The sequence below is a fragment of the Paralichthys olivaceus genome, chromosome 16, assembly GCF_024713975.1.
Source record: "Paralichthys olivaceus isolate ysfri-2021 chromosome 16, ASM2471397v2, whole genome shotgun sequence".
NCBI classification, from domain to species: Eukaryota; Metazoa; Chordata; class Actinopteri; order Pleuronectiformes; family Paralichthyidae; genus Paralichthys; species Paralichthys olivaceus.
The window spans coordinates 14508876-14536832 of record NC_091108.1 but is presented as its reverse complement, the minus strand read 5'-3'; the positions used below and the strand labels follow the sequence as shown (position 1 = coordinate 14536832).

General features: G+C 41.6%; 2 protein-coding genes across 4 annotated transcripts; one reads left to right on the top strand and one right to left on the bottom strand.

Annotated features, from left to right (window-relative positions):
• The first annotated feature begins 51 nt into the window (after positions 1 to 51).
• On the top strand, positions 52 to 9636 carry nr2f6a (nuclear receptor subfamily 2, group F, member 6a). Of its 3 annotated transcripts, none has more exons than XM_020107449.2 (6): positions 52 to 920; positions 1267 to 2012; positions 3367 to 3461; positions 4856 to 5184; positions 5399 to 5645; positions 7219 to 9636. In XM_020107449.2, the coding sequence occupies exons 2-6, from the start codon at positions 1744 to 1746 to the stop codon at positions 7491 to 7493; spliced, it is 1215 nt and encodes a 404-aa protein (XP_019963008.1). In that variant the 5' UTR covers positions 52 to 920; positions 1267 to 1743; the 3' UTR covers positions 7494 to 9636. The 3 variants fall into 3 exon arrangements, with proteins under 3 accessions (XP_019963008.1, XP_019962985.1, XP_019962993.1); XM_020107426.2 differs by having other exon boundaries at positions 53 to 920; positions 4853 to 5184; XM_020107434.2 differs by lacking the exon at positions 52 to 920 and adding an exon at positions 1008 to 1149 and having other exon boundaries at positions 4853 to 5184.
• LOC109642577 (uncharacterized) lies at positions 8521 to 26866 on the bottom strand. Its single transcript, XM_069511923.1, has 15 exons — positions 26776 to 26866; positions 26397 to 26696; positions 23765 to 24955; positions 22410 to 22618; positions 21658 to 21829; positions 21459 to 21509; positions 20999 to 21104; positions 17758 to 18314; positions 16623 to 16826; positions 16380 to 16541; positions 12343 to 12497; positions 11335 to 11595; positions 10743 to 10914; positions 10429 to 10470; positions 8521 to 10154 (listed from the first exon to the last, which is right to left on the bottom strand). The coding sequence occupies exons 3-15, from the start codon at positions 24884 to 24886 to the stop codon at positions 10053 to 10055; spliced, it is 3315 nt and encodes a 1104-aa protein (XP_069368024.1). The 5' UTR covers positions 24887 to 24955; positions 26397 to 26696; positions 26776 to 26866; the 3' UTR covers positions 8521 to 10052.
• Between the last annotated feature and the right edge of the window lie 1091 nt (positions 26867 to 27957).

Genomic DNA, 27957 nt, shown 5'->3' with positions numbered 1-27957 from the left:
CACACACACAGCCCCCTCCCCCTCTGCCTGCACTCCCTCCCACTCCCTTGCTTGATCTCTCTCTCTTTCTCATACACACACAAATAGGTTGGAGGAAAAACAGGCAGGAGGAGAAAAAAGGAACGAGGAGAAAAAAAAGAGCAAATGCTGAGAAATCCAGCCAGTCTACGGCTCTGGCCATTTTCTTGAATCAGAATTTGATTTGTGGACTTAGAAGCTGGAAGGGGAGAGAGGGGGCAGAGGAGCACCCATCCTTTCCCACCCCCACCTCCTGTTCGCCTGAGCCAAAGGGAAAGGCTTCACACACACACACACACACACACACACACACACACAAGGACGGAAAGCAGCTCACAGGGCTAGGCCGCAAGTCATTAGTTCTTGGTGGGCAAGCATTGACAAAAGGTTGGAGGGAGAAGCCTGCATGAGTGCCTGGAGAGGAACCACAGGAACCATGGAGGACTGAGCAGGCGGACACTCCAGCTTCAGTCATTTTTTTAAATTTCCTGAAAAGGAAGCAGCACAGAGGATACTGTCACAGCCGAGCACTCGTGCTACAACAGGCGGTGAAGAGAGAGCACTTCCTTGTGTTGGGGGATCTACTTGTGTTGTGTATTTTGGTCCACGTCGCCTCGACTGCTGCTGCTGCTGCAGCTGGCCGTGCCTTGAAGGAGCCCACTGCCCCCATGAAAGTGATGTTGTTGTTGTGTGGACGTCAGGTTGAATTTGCTTGAGCTGGGGTGTCTTCATTGTGGGTCAAAATGCTGCAGCTGCCGCTGAGAGGATTACAGCAGGAGAGGAGGCGAGCTGTGTCTGTCCTCTATGCCTCGCTGGATGGGAGGAAGATCTAGAGCGAGAGGAGGATTTACTTTACAACGAGGGAAGCCGGAGACGCTGCACATTCATGTTCTGACCCTGAGGTAAGCTTGACATAATTTCTCAGAGGACTCGGAGGCGAACATTTAGCCAGAGAGTTCCTTTTAAAGAAGAATGATTGGTGCGAGCAGGGACACATTTCTGTGTGAGGGTTACTTTAAGAGGGGTGGTCAAAGCCTCTCCAGGCATGTGCTAAGGCGAGCTACACTGAGGTCCTTTTTCAGCCATTACTGTTGCTACAGAGACAGAGCTGGAGGTGTGAGACTGTTTGTGGTAAATGATTTTCACCTCGAGTGTTATTCGCTCGCAAATACCTTTCCTCTCTTTCCTCTCTCTCTCTCGTTCTGAATAATGTGTGCTGTACGTTTGACTCATTGTTCCCTGTGAAAGGTTCCTCATCTGAGTGCGTTTGACCGGCCAGCGTTGGAACAGGCTTCTCTTCAACCATCTCAGGGAAGAAAAGGACACAACACGCAGTGGAGGAGTTGGATAAGAAGAAACGGACAGAGTTGGACTGGAAAAAATCCACACAGGCAGGCAGGCAGGACTAAAAGTTGCCACAGTGAGGACTGTTTCCAGGTCATAGTGAAGTGGGAGGAGACTCGACTGCTCTTGTTTTTTCTCCCTCCTCCTGAAAACCAGAGTCTTCCCTCCTCACATCTGCTTGTTCATTTCCCCCTCTCAGTTTATTCTCTGACATAATTAACCAGCCAATGAGAGCACACACAGGCTGATAAGACTGATAGTCTCCAGGTGAAGGCAAACACACATTCAGGACTTCTTGTGTCTCTAGATATTTATGTTACCTTGACAGCACCCAGGAATCTTGGCTGCCTGTTTCCTCTGCGGTGGTCCGGTAACCAAGCGATGGCCATGGTGAGTGGGGGCTGGGGAGATCCCAACGGGGGCACCAACGGGCTGGGGGACAAGAGCTACCTGAGGGGGGAGGAGGAGGACGGCTCCCCGCAGGCGGGCGGCAGCGACATGGAGGCCGGGGACGAGGACAAGGCGTGCGTGGTGGACTGCGTGGTGTGCGGGGACAAGTCCAGCGGCAAACACTACGGCGTGTTCACGTGCGAGGGCTGCAAGAGCTTCTTCAAGAGGAGCGTCAGACGCAACCTGAGCTACACCTGCAGGTGAGCGGGGCATCGTGGGTAATGTAGTTCTGATCCAGGGTTCTGCAATCTATAAACATCCTGCAGAAAACTGATAATGTTTGTGTTCGAGGTGCACACACACACGCACGCACACACACGCACGGTCGTGTACCCATGTGTGATGATCCACAGATGAGGCTAAAGGAGGATGTGAGTCATGTAATGTGTTGTAGTGTCTGCCTGCTGTCTCCCCTGCGCGTTCATGAGCCTCGTGTTTGTACCAACAACAAACTGATGTTAGATTTATATTTATTCCGAAACATTTCTATGATTTGTTAATTTAAATATATGTTAAAATAATCTGTTGATTCAGTGGTGGTTCTAGGAGGGGGCCATAATTTACAAAGAGGGGCCAATGATATGTCCAACATGCAAAGCTCCTGAATGAGTAAGGATCACATTTTACTGTGGGCTAAATCTTAACAAATTATCATTTATTTTATGTATTGCTAGTAAGTCTATTTAAAAAAAATACTGACAGGACAGGGGCCAATCAGATTTCATTAGGGTTCAGTGCCCCCTTGAAACCCGCCCCTGGATACACCCTCTTCAAATAATTATTGGGCCCAAAAATAATCAAAAAATATACTCATCATTTTTCAAGTAAAAATATTTTGTTCACTTTCACATATGAAGGATTTTCAGATTTTCTTTGTCTTGTATCATACTGAACTAAATATTTTGACAAAGTGAATATGAACCCCCCATTTCCATGACACTGTGATGGTTTACATAATAAATAATATAATATATGGCTCATTAGTAAAATGTTTTCCTATTTTGCTCTGTTTGTGAATAATGTCAAACAACCACAAAGAAAAGCTACACAACCGAGGAAAATATATCATTCAGCATTCATTCATAATATTACATTTGATTGAATCTGTCCAGTATCAATTCTTTTCGTGTTAATCATAGACCTCATTCATTTGCCTTTAAAGGGATGAAGTGTCATGTTTGATTTGTAGATTCAATCAAATGTATTAATTGTGATTGAGTCACTTCAAACAATTATAGTTCTATAGTCTCTGGGCTGCTGCCGCTAATGGCTATTTTCCTCATTAATTCAACTACAGACTAGGTCATGTTTTTCACTGCAACAGTTTTTACACACATCTATAAGCCTGAATTTGCATCAGTTACATACTGGCATATGTTTTTTGACTGTTTGGACACCATCACTGAAACATGAATTAAAACCATACAATCACTTTATGAAGTGTAAGCAGCTATAGTGAAAACAGTATGGTACCAAATAAGACTGCTGTTGCATATGTACAGAGTGATTATTTCTACTTTTTGTTGTTAGAAATTATTGTGTGTGTGTTCACAGGTCAAACCGAGAGTGTCAGATTGACCAGCACCACAGGAACCAGTGCCAGTACTGTCGACTGAAGAAGTGTTTCCGTGTTGGCATGCGCAAAGAAGGTATCTGTCTATCCTGATCCATAAATCTTTCATCCTTTCTGATCCTGTAGGAAGGGTGAGAGGCACTGTATCTATAAACACCTTGTGTGTGCAGTGTTGCAAGCTCTCTAGTTGAACTGATCAGGGAAAAAAGGAAAATAATTGATATTTGGTTCAGTGAAGAGCCTCCTCATTACTCTCATCAGCTGTTCTTAAAAAAGGAAACAAAGAAATCAATCCTAGTTAAATTAGCTTTAGCCATTATCTTGCCTCCTCGGCTCCACGAGCTCCAAAGAGCAGGGAAAAAATGCCACACATGGGCGTCTTGGCCCTATCATGTCGGAGCTAGCCATGCGTGTCAGCTCAATGCCATGTACTAAGTGGCTTAATCTGGTGCCTGCATAAGAGTGACTGAGTGGGATACAGTGCTAAGACACCTGCGTCCCAGAGCCTTAAGCCTCTGGTTGAAGCTGAAGCAGAAACCCTCAGACTTGTTGGCTCGATGGAGAAGAATCCAATATGGGGATTTTTTTCACCTTAAGTGGCAGAGCCAGGGAGACACATTACTCAATATCCTGTTGTTAGAAAGGCTCAGAGACCAATAATGGATACATTATTGGTCTCTTATTTTTGTTAATAGTGTTTTTAATAGTGTTTTTTTTTCTGATCTTGTGTTTGAGCTGCCTAAACGTGACACTCACAGATCATAAACATGCTAATTAGACACTTTATGGCTCCCTACAGAGAAATTCCCTGACACTGACCACCCCCACAGGGAGGTCAGAGGTCAGATTCAGTAACGGAGCAGGATTCCTCTGCCTGGAAGAGATTCACTGACTTGCTCAAGGACACAGTTGCTTACCATATGAATTAATATACCTGAATGGATGAGTCTCTATTCAACAGACTGATGTTGCAGTCTGTCCCAGCTATAGTGCTCTTTCTATGCTAAGTGACATTCTTAGTCAGTCACTGGGTGTTTTTTTTGTTTATTTGTACAGTGTTCTGTGGGTAAAAAGATGATGATACTCAGGTTACTGCAATAACATGTTGTAATTCTCTTCCAGAATTTTATCGCAGGTTAAACATTTTAATACAAAGTAAATTCTTGCCTCATGCATGTATATTTCTCACACCTTCACGATGAGAGATCAGTCTTTTCTCGATTGTGCCTCTGTTTAATCTAAAGAAGTAGTCTCCTAATCGAGTCAAACCTGTTTGCTGATAATCTGACGTTCACCACTAGATGAACTCCGTTTTAACTTTTCTTCCTCTCTGTTTTTTTAATCTCCAAATCCCCCCCCCTTTCTCCTCCCCCTTGTCCTTCACCATTTTGTCCTCTCCTCCTCATCTTCTCTACTTCTCTCCCTCGCCTCTCCTCTCCTCCCCTTTGTCCCCCAACCAAACTACAGCAGTTCAACGCGGTCGCATCCCACCTCAGCCGAGCCTTAGCCCCTCCATCACACCCTTAGGGGGTGCCAGCGGCCTTGGAGGTGGAGAGTTTTACAACAACAACAATGGAGGAAGCGGCGGGGGTCAGCCGGTGTCAGAGCTCATCTCTCAGCTGTTGCGAGCCGAGCCTTATCCCAGCAGTCGGTTTGGGCACCAGTACAACCAACAGGCCGGTCCAGATAACGCTATGGGCATCGACAATATCTGTGAACTGGCTGCTCGCCTACTCTTCAGCACCGTGGAGTGGGCCAGAAGCATCCCTTATTTCCCTGAGCTGCCTGTTTCAGACCAGGTCAGTGGATTAAATCTCATAAAAAAGTATAAAACAATATTGATGAGTTTCTCCTGTTAACACAGAGTAAATGGGCTGTAGGAAAGTAAAAGTCAGGAAAGGGTGGAGGAATCAAGTTTACATCAGGAATTAATATACAATGCAACGCAGTGAACATTAAAAATGGATGAAAACAGTGTAGGGGCATCTGATTAACATGGCAACAAATCCACAGGTGGCCCTGCTGAGGCTGAGCTGGAGCGAGCTGTTCATCCTCAACGCGGCCCAGTCGGCTCTGCCGCTCCACATGGCTCCCCTGTTGGCAGCGGCCGGCTTCCACTCCTCGCCCATGTCCGCAGAGCGAGTGGTGTCCTTCATGGATCAGGTGAGGGTGTTCCAGGATCAGGTGGACAAGCTGACCAGGCTGCAGGTGGACTCAGCTGAGTACAGCTGTCTCAAGGCCATCGCACTCTTCTCGCCAGGTGAGTGTCTGTTCTCATGTGCTTCATCTGCTCTTGTTGTGACAGTGCTGCTGAGCCATACCAAGCCAAAATGTTTCTCCAGTGATTGAGTGTCACACTTCTATGAATTTGTTTGATTTGTGAGATACAAATCTAAAAAAAGACCAGGAGCATATATTGGCTTTTATAAGTCCTTTGCACTAAAACCTGAGAAGCTCCTCACTTCACTGTCATAAGGTAAATCTGTAAACTATCTTATCTCCTTTTACAAAAAATATATTTCTTAGGATAAACATACTCAAAGGGAAAGATAAAATTAATAAAACTATGTCTGGTTATCCTGCTGCTAACACACCCAGTACATCTCAATCTCTCCCGAGATTTGCAAAGAAACTTCCCCTGCGCACTGGACATTTACCTTCACTTTGCACAGTCCACCTGTCTTCATTGACTACTAATAGCAAATTGCACAAATAGTTAGACTCTATCCAGCCTTAATGATGTGGCCCAGCTGCGCTCGTAGCAGGAATGCACAAGATTATTTTTCTTTGTTGTTTACATTTTAGACAATGTAAGTAATATTTTCCACATTAATGATGTATGATGCCTATTTCACCCACCCGAACCCATCCGCTTTTAATCAGAAATTTCAATTTTTACGACCCTACCATTCCGACCCCAGGATCAACTGTAAGTCTGTGGGTATAACCTCAATCCCTAGTCTCTGGTGAACATGTGTCTTATAGTGTCCAAGCACAGGCTTCCTCAGAGCCCCAGAAGACATTTAAACATTAAAACATTAAACTGATCCTCATGTGAAAAGTGTTGGGGTGCCTCTGTCATTAATAACAGTGAATAGGAAACCTGCTGTGGCACCATCTCCTGGCTTACTCATGAAAATGCAGTAATATTTTATGTGCTGTATAATTAGTGCTGTCCATATGCTGAACAACATGACAGTTCCCAAAAGTGAAACCAAAGCGCCTTGATCGCCACCTGGTGGTTGGCTGCGGTATAAATGATAAATCCCACCTCCTCCATGTTTGTGGATGGGGCATGGACAAAACTAAAATGTCCAAGTACAAATTAATATTTCTTAAATATGTAAGTTGGAGTGCCAATTTTTCCAATTCATTTAGTTATTTGAAGCTATAAAAATGCGGTGAAACGTCATGATTGGCTGCTGAGACAGGTTCATCGCACAAGCACTTGTATCGGTGAGACCTCACTACTGGGCAGACTGGCTTCAAATGGCAAGATGGCAATGTTCGTATCCAGGATATTATGGCTTAATTTCTGGATAGTGAGAGAAAGTGGAGATGCGTTGTCCATCTTTAAATACAGTCTATGGTTCTGTCATTGATCATTATGCCTCACTCTGCATCTACTTGTTTTAAACCTTCAGGCTCTATTTATTCAGCTAAATGACCACTGTTTATAATTTGAAGTTAAGATTCGGGTTATTAAAGTTCATTTTCCTTGCACATTTGTTTATCAGGTTGTTTTCTAGCATTTCAACCTGCCTCTCAGCTCATCACGACTCTTTATGTAACCTGCCCACACTATTAAGTAACCGTCTCTCCCTCCCGCTCAGATGCCTGTGGTCTGACAGACCCCGTCCACGTGGAGTCTCTGCAGGAGAAGGCTCAGGTGGCTCTAACGGAGTATGAGAGGATGCAGTACCCGAGTCAGCCGCAGCGTTTCGGCCGCCTGCTCCTGCGCCTCCCCGCCCTGCGCGCCGTTCCCGCCAGCCTCATCTCCCAGCTCTTTTTCATGCGCCTGGTAGGAAAGACACCCATCGAGACGCTGATCCGTGACATGCAGCTCTCCGGAAGCTCAATCAGCTGGCCCTATGTCCCAGGACAGTAGCGTCCCCCTCACCCTCCACATGGACGAGGTCTTCCTTTGGGATTAATGACGACAAGGACCCACAGGAAACCTCCTGACTCATCACTATCCATCTGTGTGGTTAACAAACTGCAGGGCCAGCTGGCCATGACACATACTGTACTGTAACTGCTCTATTCCCCCTCCCCTTATGAAACAAGCCCTCTGTCTCCGCCCGGACCACCAGAGAAGAGACGGGAGCAAGTGCCAGGCTGGATCTGTCTTGTTGCCAACCTGGTTGTTTCGGTGCCAGTTCTCAGGCCAGAGAACAGCTCCTCATGCTGTGCTCCGATATTGCCGCCACAGCCAGTCATGTCACCACCTACACACCATAGCGAATAAAGACGCTGCAGTTTTCATGGAGAGGGCAGCACCCCCCTGCTACAAACACATCTCGAGTACAAAACTGCCCTGCCAATAAACGTCAGCAGTCGGCCCATTTTCCATGACTCACCATTTGTGAAACAGTGATGTTTTCAATCACGACATTACAATCATGATCATACTGACTCTTAATCGAACAGTTAAACGCATCAGAAAGCCGTGGTTGTGCTATGAACTTGAATAAGACACAGTACGGGCCTTGCTTTTGAAAAGAGGATTCTGAATCCACTGCCCTCTTACCTCAACGCTGACGGAGGGAGCAGAGGAACTGCTCAGAAGAATCAGAAAAACCAAGGAAAACTCACCAAAGTCTAAATGGAAAAAATTAGTACAGAAAGCAGAGTGAGAGAAATAGAGATGATGGGACTCTTGTGACTGCCTGACCATCCAGTGAACAATGCATTTAACTTCATTCACAGGGCTCACTGTCGCTGTACGATTTTAAAACCGAAAAGCCACAGTTACACGAGAACGGACTAATACCTCACTAGACATCAGAATGCTTTCGTCTGATATTTCCTAAACACAAACCTCTGTAAATGTCGTTCACCAGAAACCGCCTTCTTTTTTGACAACTGCCTTGTTATTCAGTCTGAATTTGGGACAGCGGCAAAACATGAAACGAGTCTTACGAGTGTTACAAACATTCGTCTTGTACCTTTAAAGAAAGAAAAAGCCCCAAAGTGATTTTCATTTGTGTTTTGAATATGAGTTTGTCTGAAATCAGCTATGAAACTTTTTTTTGTAGAGAAACATCAGGCTGACGTACAAATTTCAGGACGTTAAAGAAATGAGTTAAACAAATAAAGCTGGTGATTAGAGAAATCATTACCAACGCTATCAGTCAACCAGAGCTGTTTCTGGAGGCATTGATCCCCTTGAGAAATGTATTGAAATGTGTGTGTGTGTGTGTGTATATATATTACAGCCAGCTTTGTCCTTTTGCATGTTCAAATGTTGTTTTGGATCTCTGCTAAGTTGAGACTTTCCTTCTTTTACATTCTGTAATTCAAGAACACCATTTTAAAGTGTTGCTTTCTCTGTTAGTTCCTAAACGTTTTCTTTTCTATATGTATTTACATGAAAAATACCTCTGTCATCTGTTCAGATGTCAACACAGACGCTGACCGTCATGTCATTGTCACAGCAGCTGTGGCGTAGACATGCTCTCATATCTAAAGCATCGGAGTCGAAGCTGCAGTGAGTTGTGATGATTGAGGGTGCACTTTGAGGATATTCAATGCCAAAATATATCACACAGTCTGTGACGAGTGAAGACGGAGCCCCCGATTTGCCGGTCCACACGGATTTTTACCTCAGTTTACGAAGTCACTTGTTGATTTTTACAAAATAAAATCAACTCTAAATAGAACCGTGTTTCAGCATTTACACGAAAATGACAAAAATGAACAGATTTGACGTCGTGATCTGACGCCGCTCTTTCTGAAAGTTATTTGGATGTTCTTCTTTTTAGGCAGCGATTCACACAAACACATGTCGTAGAGAAGAGAGAGAAAAAACAAGATAAATATACTATTAATGTTTTCTTATCTTTGTGTTACTGAGTTCTTGAGTTTTAAAGATTTCCTGTGTATGGCAATGTTATTAAAAAAAATCAAAAGATGACGACGTGTCTTTTGTTATGTCTGTTTGTTTTTTCAAACTACTTGAAAAAGTGTTGTAATTACATCTGTATGAAGAATGCCAAATAAACACTGCAACATGTACCATCGAGGCACAAGTGTATTGATACAATTGTTTTAATTCTTATTTACATGATCAATGTCATCTTTATCCTCATTCATGACTATCTTCACACTATTTTGAAAATACAATATCTAAACTGCCGCTGAAATTAAAAGAACAAAGGAAAATGTGCAAGATTCAATAAATCAAACGTGAAAACTGTCAGTTGTCAAGTTGACATTTACAATCACACAGGGTAAAGTCCACAGCTCGCTTTGTTCTGACGGCTGCAAAGGTAATAAAGTTAATAAAGGCGCTGTAAACATAAGTGTCAGAGCTGAGGGTCAGTTTCTGTCATGTTGGGATGGGCTCAACTGTTAAACTTTAAACAGCAGTGAAACTGAAGGAAAATGAAGGAAGAGTCTGTTTCTTCAGACAGGTCTGTCAGTGTTGGTCCTCACATCACAGACACTAACACAGACCCTGGTCGTAGATTTTTACCAGACGCTTGATGTGGAAAAGCTTTTGACGAAGTTGTCTGCTCTGCTTCTTTTTGGCTTGATAGTCCGGTGTCTATAGGAGAGAGGACATATTGAACAATATATATATTGTGTTCTCATGAATAGTTCCTCCAGGATATTTCATGAAAATGTCCAGAGTTCAGTGCAATTTGAGAGCAGCTTAATTCACCATTTTTTCACATTTATCGCAAATATTTCTTTCATGATGATTGTGTTGTCAATCTGATCACCTAAATCTGTAATAGACAGAAAATAATCCTGGAATATCTCAAAATGTGAAAAGCTTTTATAGTTTCACATGATGCCACAGATCTAAATGCACTCACCCTTTTCAGGTATTTCAGTCGGTTATACTCCTCCGCCACACCCTGACAACAGAAACACACATTCTATCACTTAACTGTGCTGAAAGTATGCCATCAAATGTAAGTACATTTGGAAATAAAAAAAAAAACACATGATCTAGCTCATCTTCAACCCTAATGACAAAAACACACAAGCACAGATGAATAAATAAATGATCTGCACATAAAACTGAGTGACATCTGTCTCGGTTTATCATCACTACTTGATGTTTCAGTCTATCTGACAGCTGGGACTGTATATTCTTACAGCTGTGTTACCCCACTCTCCTGTTCACCTGGTATTTCATGGAGCTTTCGTCCAGCGTGTCCAGCTCTCGGCTCAGCTTGTGCATCTCGTCACTGATGTTGTCCATGTCGGCACAGAGCCTCTTGTAACAGGCCAGATCAGAGTCGAACTCCCGCTTGTACTGCTGCCGCTGTTCGTCTGAAGTTATCTCTGGGTACAGCCTGAAGTGAGATATTAATACAGAGAAATGGAATTATTATTAAATGAAACCATTGTTTGGGCTGTGGCAAGTACAGAGGGGAAAGTCCTTTTAACTCAAAGTCAAACAGTCAGCCGACTTAAAGACGCTGGTGATAATTCATAATTGAATTTTGACAATGATGCGGATTTTTTATTTTTGCTCATATTCAACATATTCTTGCATTTCAATACTCAATATATGAAAAAGAATGTATTATTATAGATACTCAAGTATTTCCAGTATAGGCTGGATTGGTTGGATTATTCCAATATTTGAATATGTTTTTTCTATTTTTAGCTTGCACCTCCTCATATCTTTTTAACATGACACAGATTTGCCATTTTTCCCTCTCTACACTAAAAACAGCATTTACCTAGGTGTCAGCGGAGTAGTGACTCACCTGTAGAGATAAGCTGTGTGATCCTGGTCCAGTTCATTTCCGGTGTCTCCTGTGGTGTATCCGGTTTCATACTGAGACTCAACCATCTCCTGAGCAGCGGGGCGCGGCTCTTGATCTCTCCTCTCTTTCCTCTTCACATGATGAGGAGGAGGTTTTCGGGCGCTGTTGGTCTCGTCCGAGGAGCTGCTGGAGTAAACCGTGACCCTGCTGTTCTGGTACAGAGGCTCAGCCCCCGCACGGTTACTGGTGTCAGCAGAGAAACTAGGGGAGATGCATAGATGCTTAGATGAATATATGCACATACATGGTTGGACATATTCAGCCACATTCATACACACTTCAATTTATGATGACTTTGAGCTGCAAACTCAGAAAACACATTTAAAACAGAGACACCTTGTTAAAGGTCCAGTGTGTAAGATTTAGGTGAAAGGGAACGATTGGCAGACATTTAAAGTAGAATAATCCTCATGAATTTTTTACTAGTTCATTTCATCTAAATTGTATGAATTGTAGTTTTCTTTACCCCAGAAAAGGCCCTTTATATTCAAATACTTTATATTTACATGGAGTGGACCGTCTCTACGGAGGCCGGTATGTTTTTTTTACATTTGTCCAGACTGGACAAACTAAACACCTTTTGAGTTTTTATGACAATTAAAGGCTACCACAGAGACGGTGAGGTGAGGGGTGCTCAGCTGCAAGATGAAACTTCAACACTAGATATCACAAAATTCTACACACTGTACCTTGAACAGAATCTTTTACTCAAGTGTCTCTATATAAAAGTGGAATTAAGTATGAGTGCTGAGTTAAACTAATGAATGTGTCCGAGCCCATTCTGTGACCTTTCCAATATGAAACTAAACACCATGACATGCTTCTTTTATTTGCCCTTGGAGTTAAAGAGTTAACAGATCACAGTGACAACTGATGTTGTGAATATGTGTTCCTCATTTGTCACGGTTTAATCATTACCACCATTATTTGGCTGTGACCATCTCTCACCTGTTGCTGTTATATTGTCCCTCGCTGTGGATGCTGACTGTCGCGTTGCTATAGGAGACCATGCTGTTCTCCACTCTGAGGTCAGGTGCCACTCTATCTGACACAACAACAGTCGGTGCCTGCTGTGTATTGCGCAAGTCTCCATCGGCGTTCACCTGAGACAATGTGAAGAAAGTGAATTCAGCGTCGATTAGTTTAATGTCGACGTGAAGTTTGTGGACTCTGGTTCAATTGATTCTATTTATGTGGAGACGATAGAAAATGAACAACATCAGAAAATACAGATGATGTGATCTGTGTCTTTCAATATTGAAGCATGAAACCATATTTTGCGCCATGACATGCACATGGAAATCCTGAGGAGGATTCAAATGCATTACAGATACAAGGACACACAGACACACAGCAGAAAAATGAAAGGCACACATCAGCCCACATGTCCCTTCCTCCAGGTTTCTAGGATCATCAGCGTCTCACCTCTTTTTTTTTTCTTTCAACAGCTATCAGAGCAAAATGTGAAACTGTAAACCCAGTGTTACCCTGTGTGTGTTACAGTGTGTGTCTGTATCACCACAACAGATTGAGACTTGGGTAACAAACATTATTGCTGTTCCATCTTTTCCTTCTTCATCAGCTAAACATGCAGCAGAGAACCAGGAAATTTTTTTCTCTCTCTGTTCTTATCAAACCGAACATTTCAACACCACAGCTACATTAAACACAGCATTACAAATAACATGGCCTAAAGAAAACACCCTTTAAATGAGACCAAGCACCAGAGCTGTATTATACCTCACATACTCTACTGTCATACTGTTTAATGCATCATTAATGACTTCTAGTCTTTGACCTATTTCTGGATTGGAGTGGAGTCACAAAGGATGAGGATCCACTGAGCTAATGTGAGCGTCTGGAGGAAGCCGCCTGTGATATGGATCTCATGAATGTGCAGGCGGAGGATGATCTGCCGTGTGGAAATAAAACCTCACAGAAACTGCAGGGAATGTGGTGCACTGCTTTGGAAAGGTGCTGTGACAGCTGCAGCTTCATTCATGTGTTATTAACATAGACTGTATGGTTATTAATCACTGTGCTGCTGAGTCCACTCAGTATTTTTGAAAAGACACACTCTGATAAAGCTAAAATCTGAATCAGAAACTATTTACTGTCATTGTAATTGCTGCATACAAAGAAATTAGGAGCTCCCCCTCTTTGGTGTGATCAAAAACAAATAGATATATAAATAAATGAAATAAAGCACCTAATGAAATACACAATATCATAAAAAGTATGTATCGCTCTAAACTGCAAACCTAAATATACTGTGATATGGGAGTAAGAAATTATATAGTATTGCCCTTTGGGTATTAAATTGCATAACTATAGTTGTACACATGAATGATGACAGTACAGAGTATTGCACAATGAAAAGCAATCTTTCAGTGTATATTTGAGTTCAGTGATGGCCCTGGGGAAGAAATGGTCCAAAATTAAGATAAGAGAACTGAGAGGAGGAAGTCTGGAATTTGTGTAAAAAAAAGAAAAAGATACTTTGATTTCATGGTTTGTTTTCTTGAAAGCAATTTATAGTGTATAAGATTTAAAAATATCACAAATTTACATTTTTCAGTGATGGATCTGAAAATTTGACTTTGCTCATATGATTCAATGCAAGCAACATATGCAGGAAAATTTTGCAGTGCCTTTATTTAATTTACATATCCTACACTCTTCTCTCATTCGACACAGTTTCCTCATGTGTCAGATGAAAATGTGGCACAAAACACGGGGAATTGATTCTTTGCCAGGTGTTTCATCCGCACCAGTGTGTAGCAGCCGCTTCACAATCTGAATCATTTAGTGCCACCATGCTCTGTCGGGTCTCACACAGCAACACAGAGGCAACTCAAGCCTTTTTATACATTATACATTCCACATACATTATATATGCCTCCCTGCAAGGCAAAGCATCTTCACCGAGATACAAGAGTGCCCCAGAATAGGGCGTGCATCTCGAAGAAGCGTCTCGCTACATGCTTTACACTGATAGGCAATATGTAGGCCAAGGCCTCACTGGATAAACTGACTGAAGATGTTTCTCCCCTTTCCGTAATGAGTCATGATGGACATGATACATTCATAGTACACTGTGGGACTAATAAATGAATCACTGCTAAATGTAAGGCTACAGCTATGAACAAACAGCACAGCTTTCACAAAGGTTCTAAAACCATCAATACCTTGTAAATGCTGATGCTCCTGGATATATCATTATGATATATAGCAAGATGCTATATGCAGAGCTTTTCACTAAGGGCATTTCAAATGTACCTTTTACAGGCACCTACATGATATCCATCTGGTTTATGCCATATTGTTCATGACAGTCTCCCTTGTCTATACAGAGGTTAACATTTGACCTCTGGCATTTTGTAAAGAGATAATGGGGCCTGAAAAACTGCAAAAGCTTTTTATAAATTCTTTAATTCTCTTGTAAAAAAATACCCCTTTTCTCATGTGGATGCATTGTTTTGATGCTTTAATGGGTTAACCTACATCCTATGGGTTTACAGAAGTAGTTTTGCAGATTCCCACTCACAACTGGTCACTGTTGGGTGGGTAGGTGCCCTCTTCTGATTAGAGGGTGTTAACCTTTTCCACTATATATGAAAGTCATGACGTAGAGACATCCCAAACATTTGTTTCTGCTTAAGACAGTTTGAAACACTAGGTGGCGTTATGAGCCATGTTCAACCCACAGCTGTTTTAAAGATTTGGTAATAAATGTGATATAAAAACCAGCATTAAAGTATTTCATCAAAGAACAGTCATATAATTTATTGTGTTAAAATGTTAAAGAAATAGTTCACCCAAAAATTAAAATTCACCCCTTCTCTACTCACCACAATGCAGATGGAGGGGTGGGTGAAATACGTTTGAAGAAGTGGTCAGTTACTTCCATTGTATTGGATTGCAACACTGTTTACCCCTGAAATTCCTAAAGTGTTTTGTGGACTGAAACACTTCAGCCACCCCTCCATCGGCATAGTGGTGAGTAGATAATGAGTGAATTTTCATTTTTGGGTGAACTAACCCTTTAAGCATTTCCTCTTTAGATGAGAAACAAAATGACTCATTCACAAAGTTTATCACCATCCTTTAAAAACATGTGACAAGGAAATGTGTGTGAGATAAAAATCTCTTCACACAACGTGTCACTTAAAACCTGGCTCCTCATCATGAGGTGAATTACTTTTAAAGAGTCTCGTGACCTTTGTCCTATCACCGGAGGTCCTGTGCTGTTTCTTGTTGGTGTTTCTTGTTGGTGGTTTCTGTGTCGGCATTATCACTTGACGGGTTAATGATCAGTCAGAGTGAAACCTGGGTGTGCCGCAGATAAACACCGACAGTCTCTGAGTCAACAGCTGCGGGTAATGTGAGCAAGTGAAACCCTGCAGTCAACAGAATCAAACGAGTTCATATCAGCCTTGAGACGAACAATGTGCTGGAAAAGACCAAAGATGAGGCAGCAATGATGTAACTGTCTGGAAATCATACAGAAATAAACAGAAGCAACATGGCCTCCGGATCGACTCAAACTAAATACAAGAACTACTCATACAAATGAGAACTTGGTGCAGTCATACATTTTCAGATTTTTATAAATTTTCTTTCAGGTACAAACAGAATTTAAGGATGATCATAAGATTCACATGAAATTTGTGTAATTCAGGTCAAGGTCAGGTCAAAAGAGTTCAGTGGTTGGCAAAGACGCCTGGCTTGACTTATCAAGTGTTATTGTTGTCTTGCGCGCTATATTCACATCAGTTACCTAAAATCCACACCTTTTTACAGATGATTGATTTTGTGTTTAAATTCCCTGGCTCAAGAGACCTCTAGTCAACCTACAGACAAGACAGGAGCCACCATTAGAAAAATCTCTCCAACTGTCAACTCGCTAATTCACTCACATTTTCTAATGTTGTTAAAATACCACATGAAGAAATCAGTTCTGAAGAAGAAGAACTTTCACTAACCCAGTCCTGCATGTCTTGCCCTTCCGCTGGTCTGACCATGGGATTGTCCCAGTAGATGTTAGCCTTGCCGTGGCGCCAAATCTTGCTGCGGGTCTTGTAGGCGTAGTAAGCAGACAGGGACAACGCCAACACCACGATCAGACCCAACACTAACGCGACCGCCTGAGGAAGGAAAGTTAATTATATAGACCAGAATGCAATCGAAATCACAAGACTAGAATAAAACAGAGCAATTGAACGAACCTCTTCAGGGTCCATGTAGCAGTAGTGGTGCAGGTATTGATTGTACATGGGGAATCCGCCTGGAAATCCTGCTCCCACGCTGCCACTGAGGCTGGGGCTGCCCTGGATGTTCTGGCACATCATCAGCATGGGGTTGTACAGCATGCTCTGTGAGCTCTGAGACATCGGGTTCACGCCAATCACAAAGATGATGTCGATGATTCCCTACAAAGACAGAGGGGCTCAATCACACCATTGATTTGAAAGTATTTTCACATAAGATTCTACATACCATCAGATTTTTATATTTTCTGCTTTCTTACCAAGTGTTACATCTGAAGGTCACATGTAATATTATCACTATGTCTCAGTGTCAGCAAATGGAAGATGAGCTATGGTGAGAGCTGCAGTGATATTTGATAGGACAGTGTCATTTTGATATTCCTGGCTGAGACTAAAGTTCATGAGATCATTTCATCTTTCATTTCATTCTTTAAAACTGACATGATCAGTACTTTAAATCAAAACTGGATCATATGAGTAAGTCTATTGTTTTGATTTTAAAACCCATCTTTGATGTAATCTGTCATGTTGAACCTCCATGTTTCTACAGCAGCCAAGAGTGGACAAACCAAACCAAACAAATTATTGGTTGGTGTCTTTTGTCAGATCAAGTAGTACCTCTAATTTTGTTATACTGCTTCCCCCTAAATGAAAATAAAGGCTTTCTATTCTATTCGATTCTATTCTGTCTCTGATGAGGGTCATTCATGTTTTTACTTATGCCATTGTAGGTTTCCCATACTTGCCTGGAAGGGGAATGTGGGAAATATGCAACGTCACCTCTAATGCTTCTAAAATCTACAGACTGAACTCAGCAGCATTAGATAAGGCACAATAGACCAGAATGCAAAGCGTCTACAGTATGGTTACCATTTGTATTGAATAAGCTATGGCAGCTGAAAACCCTGGAAAAACCTTTTCTCTCTTCCTCTTGTAACGTCTCTGTGTACAGTATAACCTGTGACTGCCAATGAAACTCTTATTTTATGGATGATACCACAGAGTAAAATGATCTGACTGGAGACTTTCTATAACAAATAATGATGACATCACTTGAAGTTTCCAGGTCTTCTGTCATGTGAGGCAGACTCACCTGAAGCACAGCTAAGATGATGTCACAGATGAACACAGTCAGGTAAAACCTGCATCCCCTCATCGCCCGGGACCGTGAGAAGCTCCCCACCAGGAAACCCAGCGAAACCAGGAAGTTAATGGCTGCCATTGAGATCATTGCCGACTTGGCGGACTGTGGCGTCATGTAGGAGCCACCATATCCATAGCTGCCCCCATAATATCCAGATCCAGCCCCTGCAACGCCACCCGTAGCCCCAGCAGCGTAACCCCCATACCCAAATCCATTCATATCCCACACCAGGGTAGAAGCCACGCAGGCAAAGATGAGGAAACACATGAGCACGGTGGCGCCCTGGAAGGTTTTGACAAACCCCGGTGGTGAAAACCAGCGGTAGAAGTGTTGAGGCGTCCCCTCCATGTGGTGGGAGTCTGGTGGGAGATGGTAGGTGTACGGGACATACTGGCTCTGAGGGGAGTGGACGCTCCTCGGGGGATAGAAGTTTTGAGACACAGTGCTGTAAGGTGGGCTGTACACAGGGGGGCTGTCATACATGGTGGATGTTGCTTCAGTTTCATCTGGAAGAGAAAGGAAACAGTGGATTAAATTAATTCTTGCCACATTAGTATAAATGTATAACTCAAGCCGTTTACAGACATGAACTCCAGCAATAGGTTTTCTGGAGTTTGAGATGTCAACAACAAGGAAATGATGTAAAAAATTCTGTTTTGTCTTTTCAAATTGATGTATTCATCTTGTCTTCTGTTTGACTCTTCTTTTTCTTAAATAGAATTCTCTTTGGGTTTTTTTTCAGTTTTTAGCCTCATTCTCAAATGGGCTCACTTGGACATTTATGGACATTTTATTGCCAAAAAAGTTTGAGAAAATATTTGCATCAAGTGACTTAGACGTTTGCGTTCTCACATACAACCCAACTCTGGAATATTTCTGGATGTCGTCTCATTCCTCTGTTTTAATGAGTAAATTGACTTTTAAAGTTAATTATTCAAATAAAGTAAATTAAACTTGCCTCCAAACATCCAAACTTTTTCTTAATCTTTTCAGCACAGTTAATTTGATGTAACTCAGTTTAAGTTTTGAACTCTGACCTGTACATCACGTTCACCTCAGCCCATCCCTGAACCTTCTGTTTGGTATCGCTGACCCTTACTTCATCACTCCTGAGCAACTCAACCCAATAGCCTTCAATAATTCAGACCGACAGGAGATAAGAGACGAGCCGGGGCAGCCATGCGTGGTGTTTACTGCAGGGGAAGAACCACAGACAGTGTTCCCTCCCTGTGCTGCAGCTACAGTATGTTAGGTTACCTGTGTGTACCTGCTGAGTGTCAGCACACTGACAGAGAGCACTGAGGGAGCTATGAAATAAACCCAGTCACCCGTGGACGAGCTTGTTTGTGTTTTTGATCATCTCCTCTCAAGAAGGACACAAAAAAACAACATATAACTTTCTTTTTAATCACGGCCCAACGTGGTGGTTGGCTGCTAAAAATCGGTACTAAAACCAGTTGATATGAGCCTTTCACAGAGATCATCTGAACATTTCTGTTTGCCAAATTTGTTATCCATACCAAAATCTGTGGTTAATCTGTCAATTATCAATTACATTTCCTTGTATCATTTGCAATTATTGTAAATATATATCACTTTTTTTTCTCACTCATTATCATTATCAACGTTAACAGGGCTGTATTTTCCACATTCTCTCTGCTTCATCCACATCAAAATACATGGCAATGAATTGAATATTGAAATTCTACCGGTTTAGATTCCAAGAGTGAGATCTGACCACTCTATTTGAAAATAGTCGTTTCCAAATGCTTTTAAGGTTTAATTATTAACACATGAAAGTCCAAACTTTCAACAGGTCTAACTGAACAAATACAACAGAAAATAACCATTTAAATGTTGTAACACTTCACAAAACAACCATTAAGAACCTGTGTATTACAGAACTCACCCAAAAACCAGAGGAAAATAGTCTTCTGCTCTGCACCGGTCCAGCTCAGCCGCCCTCATACCGCTTCATTCATGTGCGTCTGTTAACAGCTGTATAATTCACCTACTGTCATAAACCTCATCATTCTCTGTGGTGGAGACTTTCTCCTGTAAAAAAAAAAAGCTGGTAAATGAAAGTTACTGTGCTGCCTGAGTCACAGTGGAGCAGCAGAGTGACTGAGTCCCAGCAGAGAAACACTTCACCTGCCTCTCACTCACCTAATGCTCCCACTGCAGCCTCTCTGATACTGACACAGACTGCTCCTCAACACAGACTCACTCCAGTCTGCACAAGAACTATACATTACTTTACGTGATAGAAAACTGTCTATATTTATGAAATACTAAACTGAAACAGCTGATTAAGTGGTGGATCAACAATTAGAATTAAATTGATTAAAATAAATTAATTTATACTTTTATTTGAAATGTTTTTCTATGTAAACTAAGTAGTGCAGTGCCCATTCTTAATCTGCCTCTCTTGTCCTGTGGGACTGCCTTGGACTTTGAGTTCTCCTCAAACAGTTTTCCAATTTACTTTTAATCATTTGTGTGCTGAATATTATGTGCAGAGCCTTTTATTAAAAGTCTATGGTGCAGAGTGAAGTTAGAAACATTCCTCCTACCTGGTTTATCTGCGCTGGTCACTGGTTTATTTTAATGTTACACATTTTTATATTGAAGGTATCGCATGTCCAAATCACACCAAATTCTGCATTGCAATTTTCAATACACATACACACACATACACATACCAAGTGTGAAACCAATGAACACATACAGACTGAAAAATTATGTTTATGGAATTACTATTATATATATATGTGTGTGAGTGTGTAATTGATCACTCATTCATAAACAGGATATTTGAAGATGTCAACTGATATTTTTCATTCATCAATTCAACAATTGGAAATACTTCACATGTGCCAGTAATCACAACTTTCAATTGACCTAATGTTGCACCAGTAGTGTTTATCCTCCAGACACTCGGAGGTAGTTTGTTCTGATGTCTCTTGGGAAAATTTGAAAAATAAGTAGGCCATCGTAGGCTAAGTAACAAAGTGAAAATAATAAACTGCACACTAAATGCAAGTGAAAACAACTTTATTGTACACTTTTTCACAATTTCTTCATGTAGAAAAATGTTGATTATTGGCAAAACATGAATCTTAAAGCATACACTGAATCAAGAAGAACATGTGGAGAAAGAAGATTTGTTTGGACTTTCTTCACATCTGACCCTTTGTCATTGTCTCCTGGTCAAAAGTGTGGATCCTGTTTTTGAGGTGGCTTAATTTGGCCTTCAGATAGTCACAGCGTTCCTTTTTCTCCAGGAAGGCAGGGTCCTGTAAACCAACAGACACACAAAATGATCTAATGATTAGTGGCTGCAAACTTAATTACCCAAATCTTTTCAATTTCCCTTTCCCTCTGTCGGCTGAAGTCTCATCTGATTCACTCTGATGTAGCTGCAGCATTAAATGACTTTTTCTAGACTGAACCAGATTTCATAATGAAGACGGTATTATTTGCATCAGTGGGTAGCTGTATTAAAAACATTACACCCAAGTGTTTACACAATAGTAGAAATTATAATACATCTATGAGGTAATTGTAATGATGAGCAAATAATTGTTTCATTATTTCGACACACAGAGCAGACTGCTCCCCCTTCATTTCTCACAAAATCCATCACTTACACTCTTTTTCTGCCGATACTTCTTCAAAATACTTTGAATCCTCCGTTGATCCTAAAAGAAAAACAAAACGATATCCAACAGAATAATGTAAAACACACAAATGACCTTTTGACCTCAAATGATCTCTTGGAATCACAGAAATGGTTTACATATATTATATGTAAGCAGTTAAACACAGTTGATTACTTATCCATCTCACCTCATGGTTTTTTCCCTCTCTGAAGAGTCGTGTCATCATGGCATCCAGCTCTCTGAACTTATTGAGCGTGGTGCTGATGTCCCGGTAAAGATCTTTGTATTCCTGATACTGGTCAGTGAAAACTGCTTTGTACTTCTCCCGTTCTTCCACACTGCTGATCTCTGGGTACTTCCTACAGAGAGAAGTGGCATCACATGGTGACAACCGACATTCAAGTATATATGGAGTGTGTGAAAAATATAATTTAATATAAAGAGAGAAATTCTTCACAACAAGCATTTAAAACAACACTATGCAACTATTTTACCTAAAAACAGCAGCTTTAAAATGAGTTTGAAGGTGGCTGGTGCTCATTCCCACTCCTCACCCTGAATGTCTGTTCTTGTTTTATGTAAGTTTTTTTATGTTGGGGTAAGATCTCACAAACAACTGAATGATAGTTGCAGCTTAAGTCACCAGAATCTGACCCAGCAAGTAGTTTAGTTATAAACACTTTGAAATTAGTAAAAAAACTATAAAATATATAAAAATGTAAAGAATTCTAATGGAGTTTGGTGTATTTGTTGCAGCTTTCTGGTTCAGGAGTTATAATGGGGAATATCCACTGTTTGTATTTCAGTTCATCTAGTGGGTCATGAAAACTGCTTAATCACTCCCACACAGAGCCCAACAGAATTAATCACAAAATGTGGCTGCAGGGGGCGCTGTTGCTTGGTAAAAGCTACACAGTGTTGCTTTAAATGTTCACTCACATGATGTAGTCTGCGATGATGTATGTTTTGGGGGTGTATTCAGACGCTGTGTCTCTCTTCAGACTGACTGGGTTTTTGTGGACCCCAGGGACAAGTGCATGTGGACCGGCATGGTTTTTATTCAGAGTTTTATCCATTTCATCCTTGAACGATATCCGTTTTGTTTCGGGAGGGGCCAGTGGGATGGACTGGTTAAACTCCTCCTGACGCTAAAGGTCAAAGAGAAAGAGCATTAGTCAGAAAATGTACACCAACAAATGAATAATGCATGTTGGCTGGTGTCATTACAAGATGTTCTTTGAGAAGCCTAGGGTCAAATTATCAGTTATATTGTCATACAAAAAATAAATATATAATTTATAAAAAGCACAGTCAGTGGGAAAAAACAGCCCCCATTCTTTTGCTTTGACAAGCGAAACCTCTGAAGCCTCATTCCCTCGGCAGAGAGATGGAATTAATTATTGTGCTGCTCACTCTTGACCGCTCAGCTTCTTATTTCACATCTAATATTGCAGCTGACCATGCTGTTTCTCACCTATAGGTGCTGACGGCAATGCCCGATAACATGGGCCCTATTTGCAAACAGTAATACGCCTGGTTACTGTTAAGGGGAAAAATCACAAATACTTGGGAAGATAAAAACAAATCCATTCCTTATTATCGGTGATATTATGCTCAGATCCAGTTTCATAATCAATAGACAGACATACGTCACGGTACTTTAAAATATTGTACTGGATATATGCTGAATGGATCAGATCCCTCATTGTCAGTTATTTGTAATCCGTACTAAAGGTTCTCTCTGTTAAAAGCAAACTTCTCTTTTGATAACAACAGCACTTATATACATCTATAACTGTTTCTTATAATTCAGTATATCTGTACAATACTACCACCTTTTTTGAGTTATTATAAAAGCTACATTGATAAAGCATTATGGTATCAGCAGGGATTCGACTACCTTCAGCTCTCACATCTAATATTTATGCAAAGTGAAAGAGGTGGTCAACAAAGTCAAGAAAAACAGTTTGCAGCTTTGGGACCAATTCTGGTCGACTGCCACAGCATCACCCAGCAGGAAAACACTGACATATCAATACTGACAGGCAGCTTGCTCACTGCAGATTGTCTTGACTGACTCAATTTTATTGGATTTGGTCTGCCACTGTTATTTTCGGGGGCTGTTGCAGACGCAATTGCAATCAATATTAGTATCACTTACTGTTGTCTGCAATAAATGTGACATTTGATATGACACAAATACTGGAAATTTCCCTGTGTATACCTTGGAAATGTAAATGTGACAAACTTGTATTTTAATCCAAAATGTATTTGATAATATATATAAACTCTACCTTGTTCTCAAAGTGCTCCCTCTCCCTTCGTGCAGCCTCATGCCTCCACATCTTCAGACAAACCAGGAAGCTTCCCAGATACAGAGTCATGTTGATGAAGATGAAGGCCGTTCCCGCCATCTGTCCCCCATCAACCCTACACAGGTTGGCCATGATGGGGTTGACGCCTATCGTCATGTAGCACAGCCCCCCACGGTTCAAGTCATTCAGGTATACAATCCCCGCCGACATGTAGAGCAGGAACAGTGCCACGTTAATGAAGGCTTCCGTCAGAGGCCACCAGGGGGAGTCGAGGAGGATGGTGCGATAATACATAGTCATTCCCACCACCAGGAGACAGAGGGTGATGATCCAGGTGACTCCGGCTACTGCCAGGATGAAGGGAGTCATGGGGCCTCTGTAGCTGTATCCGGACAATCCGAGCCCATTGTTATATGCACCGTTATAGAGTCCGTACATGTTGGACCACTCACTGTCTTTCTGGATGTAGGCGATGATACAGGCTATAACCATGCCCCCAAACAGGAGCTGAAGTCCAGCGAGAAGTCGAAGGAGGCCTGGCCAGGATTTCAAGTAAGAGTACTTCAACTTATAGACCTCCAGCTTCTCAGCATAGTACTCTGCAGGGTGGATGCTGGTGAGCAGAGATTCCTCTCCTGGGCCTTGTTCAGGCAACTCATCATTGGGGCTCTCCCTTAGCAAAGGCTTACGGGAGTTCTGGCTGGAGTCGCTCAGCGAGTCCACCCAGTTCTTGCGCTCAAGCAGTGGACTTACAGGAGGACTCACCCTGGTCCCATTAGGAAGGATTTGGATCCCCGTCATGCTGGTTTCGGAGTCGCTCTCTCTTTTCCATTTATGGAGGAAGCCCCCCCATGACTGAGGGATGAGGGACTTCAGCTTGTCCTTCATGTGCACTTTTTTGTTGTCATCCTCTTCTGCGTACGGTGGAGTACTGGATGTGCGGCCTGTGGAGTTTCCATCCTCTGTGATATCATCTGGTGTGGGTGTGTGAGTAACCCACACAGGCACCGGTGGATCACTGATGGAGTTCCTTTTACTGGAGGAGGACCCAGCCTCACTATCAGGCTCTTGTCCCTTGAATTTGCTGCTCCAGCTCTTCATGCTGAAGTCTGATAATTCGTCAAGATAGGCGTAATCATAGAATCCTTATGAGACATGGAGAGGGAGAAACTGTGCAGGGAGGAAAGATAAATGAATAGTTATATGTAGTAACAATGCAAACATATTCATATGCTCTGAAATCTATCATGTTTAACAGCACTCAAATGTTTCTTATTTGATTCAAAACAAAACAACGCAAGAGTCAAATTATGAATTTAACTCTACCCTCCATAGACCTCACTTTATAAAATACTGAAATAACCCTGATTATTTGTTCTCCGAGATAGAAAAAAGATGGAATAATACAAACAGTATTCTTTCTGACTATCCAAACTTTAATAGCTTATGTTGGTGTGTTTACAGATTGGATATTTATACAGACCATTTTTTAAAATGTATTTCTCCTTAAATTCTAGATTTCCTTTCACTTCCAAATGATATGAAAAACAATTAGTGTGCACTTTTAACTGGCATTAAACTTTTTTTGGCTCTTGGGTGAAGCAGACACCAAACACTGACATCAATTCTGAGGAAAACCTGACTATTTGCAATCCAGGAGCTAAGGAGCATCTGTAGCATTTAATCAGAGCAGTGTTTGTGTCTGTGTTATTGATGTAAGACCAAATACTTGTTCTTTGTAACCAACAAATGTTCCTTAGTTTTTCAGCTTGTCTGCTGGAAATACTGCACAGTATTTGAGATAATTTTGAGTAAGCCCTCTCACATACAGTTGTTAATAACATTACTGTGCACAGCAGCTAAACAGTTGACATACTCAAAACTCTGTTACAAGGCTTGTATAATAATCTCATTTTAACTCAAGAGATCCTCATTTTTATTTGGATCTGCACCAAATTACACACACATAAATATCAGTCCCCTAAACATGTTTAATTTCTTTTCACCAAGATGCATGAATTATTCTCGGATAGATCAATGAATATGTCTCGCAATGTGTAAGAAAGTGAATAATGATTCCTTGATCAACCCCATGATTCTCAAGTTAAGAAAACATTAAGTCCCTGCATTTGACAATCTTACATCAGCATCACATGGTATAGAGTGATTTAACCAGTTAAATATAATTACAGAGACCAGATCATATTCATTCTAAATCATAAGCAAGTTTTAAAAGTTTGCATATTGAATGCCATTCAAAGGAAACCTACAATGCCTGCAATGATTAAAAAAAGCACACATGCACCGTTTGTAAAATGGTTGAAGGAGATGTGAAGTGTTGAGTATGATCTCCGGCACATGGCCCAAAACAATGTAAAGCCACTGGAATTAATCTTTAAACATTTCTTAGTGTGTCGCTGCAGCACAGCTCAGAGTTCACTAATGACAGAGGAGTTTAAGTTGAGCTGTGACTCAGTGAGCTGCTGCATTAACTCTTGATACAAAACAACAGTCATGACACTGTCACAGCATATTACCGTGGAAACACATTAATAACACACACATTACTAACTTTATAATAATGATTAAAATGAACACCAGCCTTCCTTACCCGGTTTGACCCTGACTCGTCCCTCAGGTGGAGGAGGTTAGAGTTTCTCGTAGGACCTTTGAGTGTTTGTTTTTAATGCAACAGGAACTGATACCTACTGTAAAATGGCTGCTATGTCCGCCAGGCCCACTCAGCTCAGCCTCGTCAGTCTCTCAGGTGACTCACTCCTGGTGCTGGACGCTCTGTTCAGCTCACGCAGAGCGATTGGCCAGTGTGTTTGTGTGGAGGGGGGGAGTTAGAGTTTAAACATTAAACCAGAGCTGCCGCTGTGCTGGTGCTGACTGGCACTACTAGGTTAATCTGTGGGGGAGAGAGAGAGAGAGAGAGTAAGAGGTGAAACTGTTGACATTATTAAAATGGAGGTAGGTGGTGTGTTAACCTGAAATGATGCATGTAGCCAACAACATGAGCTTCAGAATAGCCTGGACGTCCATTGAGGCTGCTGGGATTGTTAAGAAATTGGTAAAAAAAACTATAATCCACTCATACATTGAAGTTCTGCCTCTGAGACTCTGTACGACAGCCCAGCATGGTGGTACTTTATGCATTAAGGATATCACTTTAAACCATCAAAAACCATCAAGGAGATAACACTTAGTTTCAGAGACAAGCATGTGTTTGATATCAGCCCAACACGATCAATTACATCTCATATCTAAGATCTGTGAAATACTGCTTTATCATCCTGTTATGAATAATTCATTCTCATCTCCACTGTCAGTGTTTTGTTGTCAGTTAGAGAGCTGCAGTGTCCGGCACTAGAGGGCAGCAAGCTCCCATGTGTTCTCTCTGACTGCTAAGCGCCTCCTCTCGCTCTTACTTTTCTTTTGTTTCTTTATTCCATCTATTATCCATCTTTCCTGCTTATTTGATCTTTTCTCTTCCGTACAGTTTTCATTTCTGGCCAGTGCACATCAATTAAAAAAATGCTTTCTCATGAGTGAAGGTACGATGTGATTTGAACAGGAGGGAGTTCAATGCAGAACCCAGATATAAAAACCACAACAATCCAGATGGAGTTTTTGGTTGATTTATTTCTTTTAAGCACATTGATCAATATGGGGCAGGGTCAGCTCATACTGTGCTCCAGCTGTTGCAGGCTCTAGGTACAAGAAAACAGGATGTTTAATTACGAGTTCGAACATATTTGCCTCAACATAAAGAATGAAAATGCTGTTGGTCAGAGTGTTTAATGGGAAGAGGCTGCAACTGGAATGGAGCCCATGAAACCTCTCCCTGTCTGGCTGTTTCTCTTCATCAGGTCAGTGCTGTCTCATCCAGTGTCTCCTGTCTTTGGCAGTGGTCCCTCTTTAAGAGATCCACATATTTCACTTCACAGAGGGTTATGTAATTCCACATAAAAAAGCTCAGAGACTGATATCATGTCCTCAGTCAGTGTTACAAATCAATTTCCTCTTTTGATTAAAATCATGACCCAATCTATCCAGTGGTTCCATAAACGCCTGGCTTTCCATCTGTTGAATGCATATCTCGCCAACCATTCATCTTATCAGCTTCACACTGGGCAAGAAAGTGTGGTCCTGACACACAATACGTTTAA

What these genes read in the sequence shown, in the direction of transcription:
- nr2f6a (XM_020107426.2), top strand. Translation starts at nt 1,744, where the DNA reads ATGGCCATGGTGAGTGGGGGCTGGGGAGATCCCAACGGGGGCACCAAC. An exon ending in AACCTGAGCTACACCTGCAG is followed by an intron (nt 2,013 to 3,366) that starts GTGAGCGGGGCA and finishes GTGTGTTCACAG; the next exon opens with GTCAAACCGAGAGTGTCAGA. An exon ending in AGCTGCCTGTTTCAGACCAG is followed by an intron (nt 5,185 to 5,398) that starts GTCAGTGGATTA and finishes ACAAATCCACAG; the next exon opens with GTGGCCCTGCTGAGGCTGAG.
- LOC109642577 (XM_069511923.1), bottom strand. Translation starts at nt 24,886, where the DNA reads ATGAAGAGCTGGAGCAGCAAATTCAAGGGACAAGAGCCTGATAGTGAG. An exon ending in ATCATCGCAGACTACATCAT is followed by an intron (nt 21,830 to 22,409) that starts GTGAGTGAACAT and finishes TTCTCTCTGTAG; the next exon opens with GAAGTACCCAGAGATCAGCA. An exon ending in GCTACATGGACCCTGAAGAG is followed by an intron (nt 16,542 to 16,622) that starts GTTCGTTCAATT and finishes TTCCTTCCTCAG; the next exon opens with GCGGTCGCGTTAGTGTTGGG.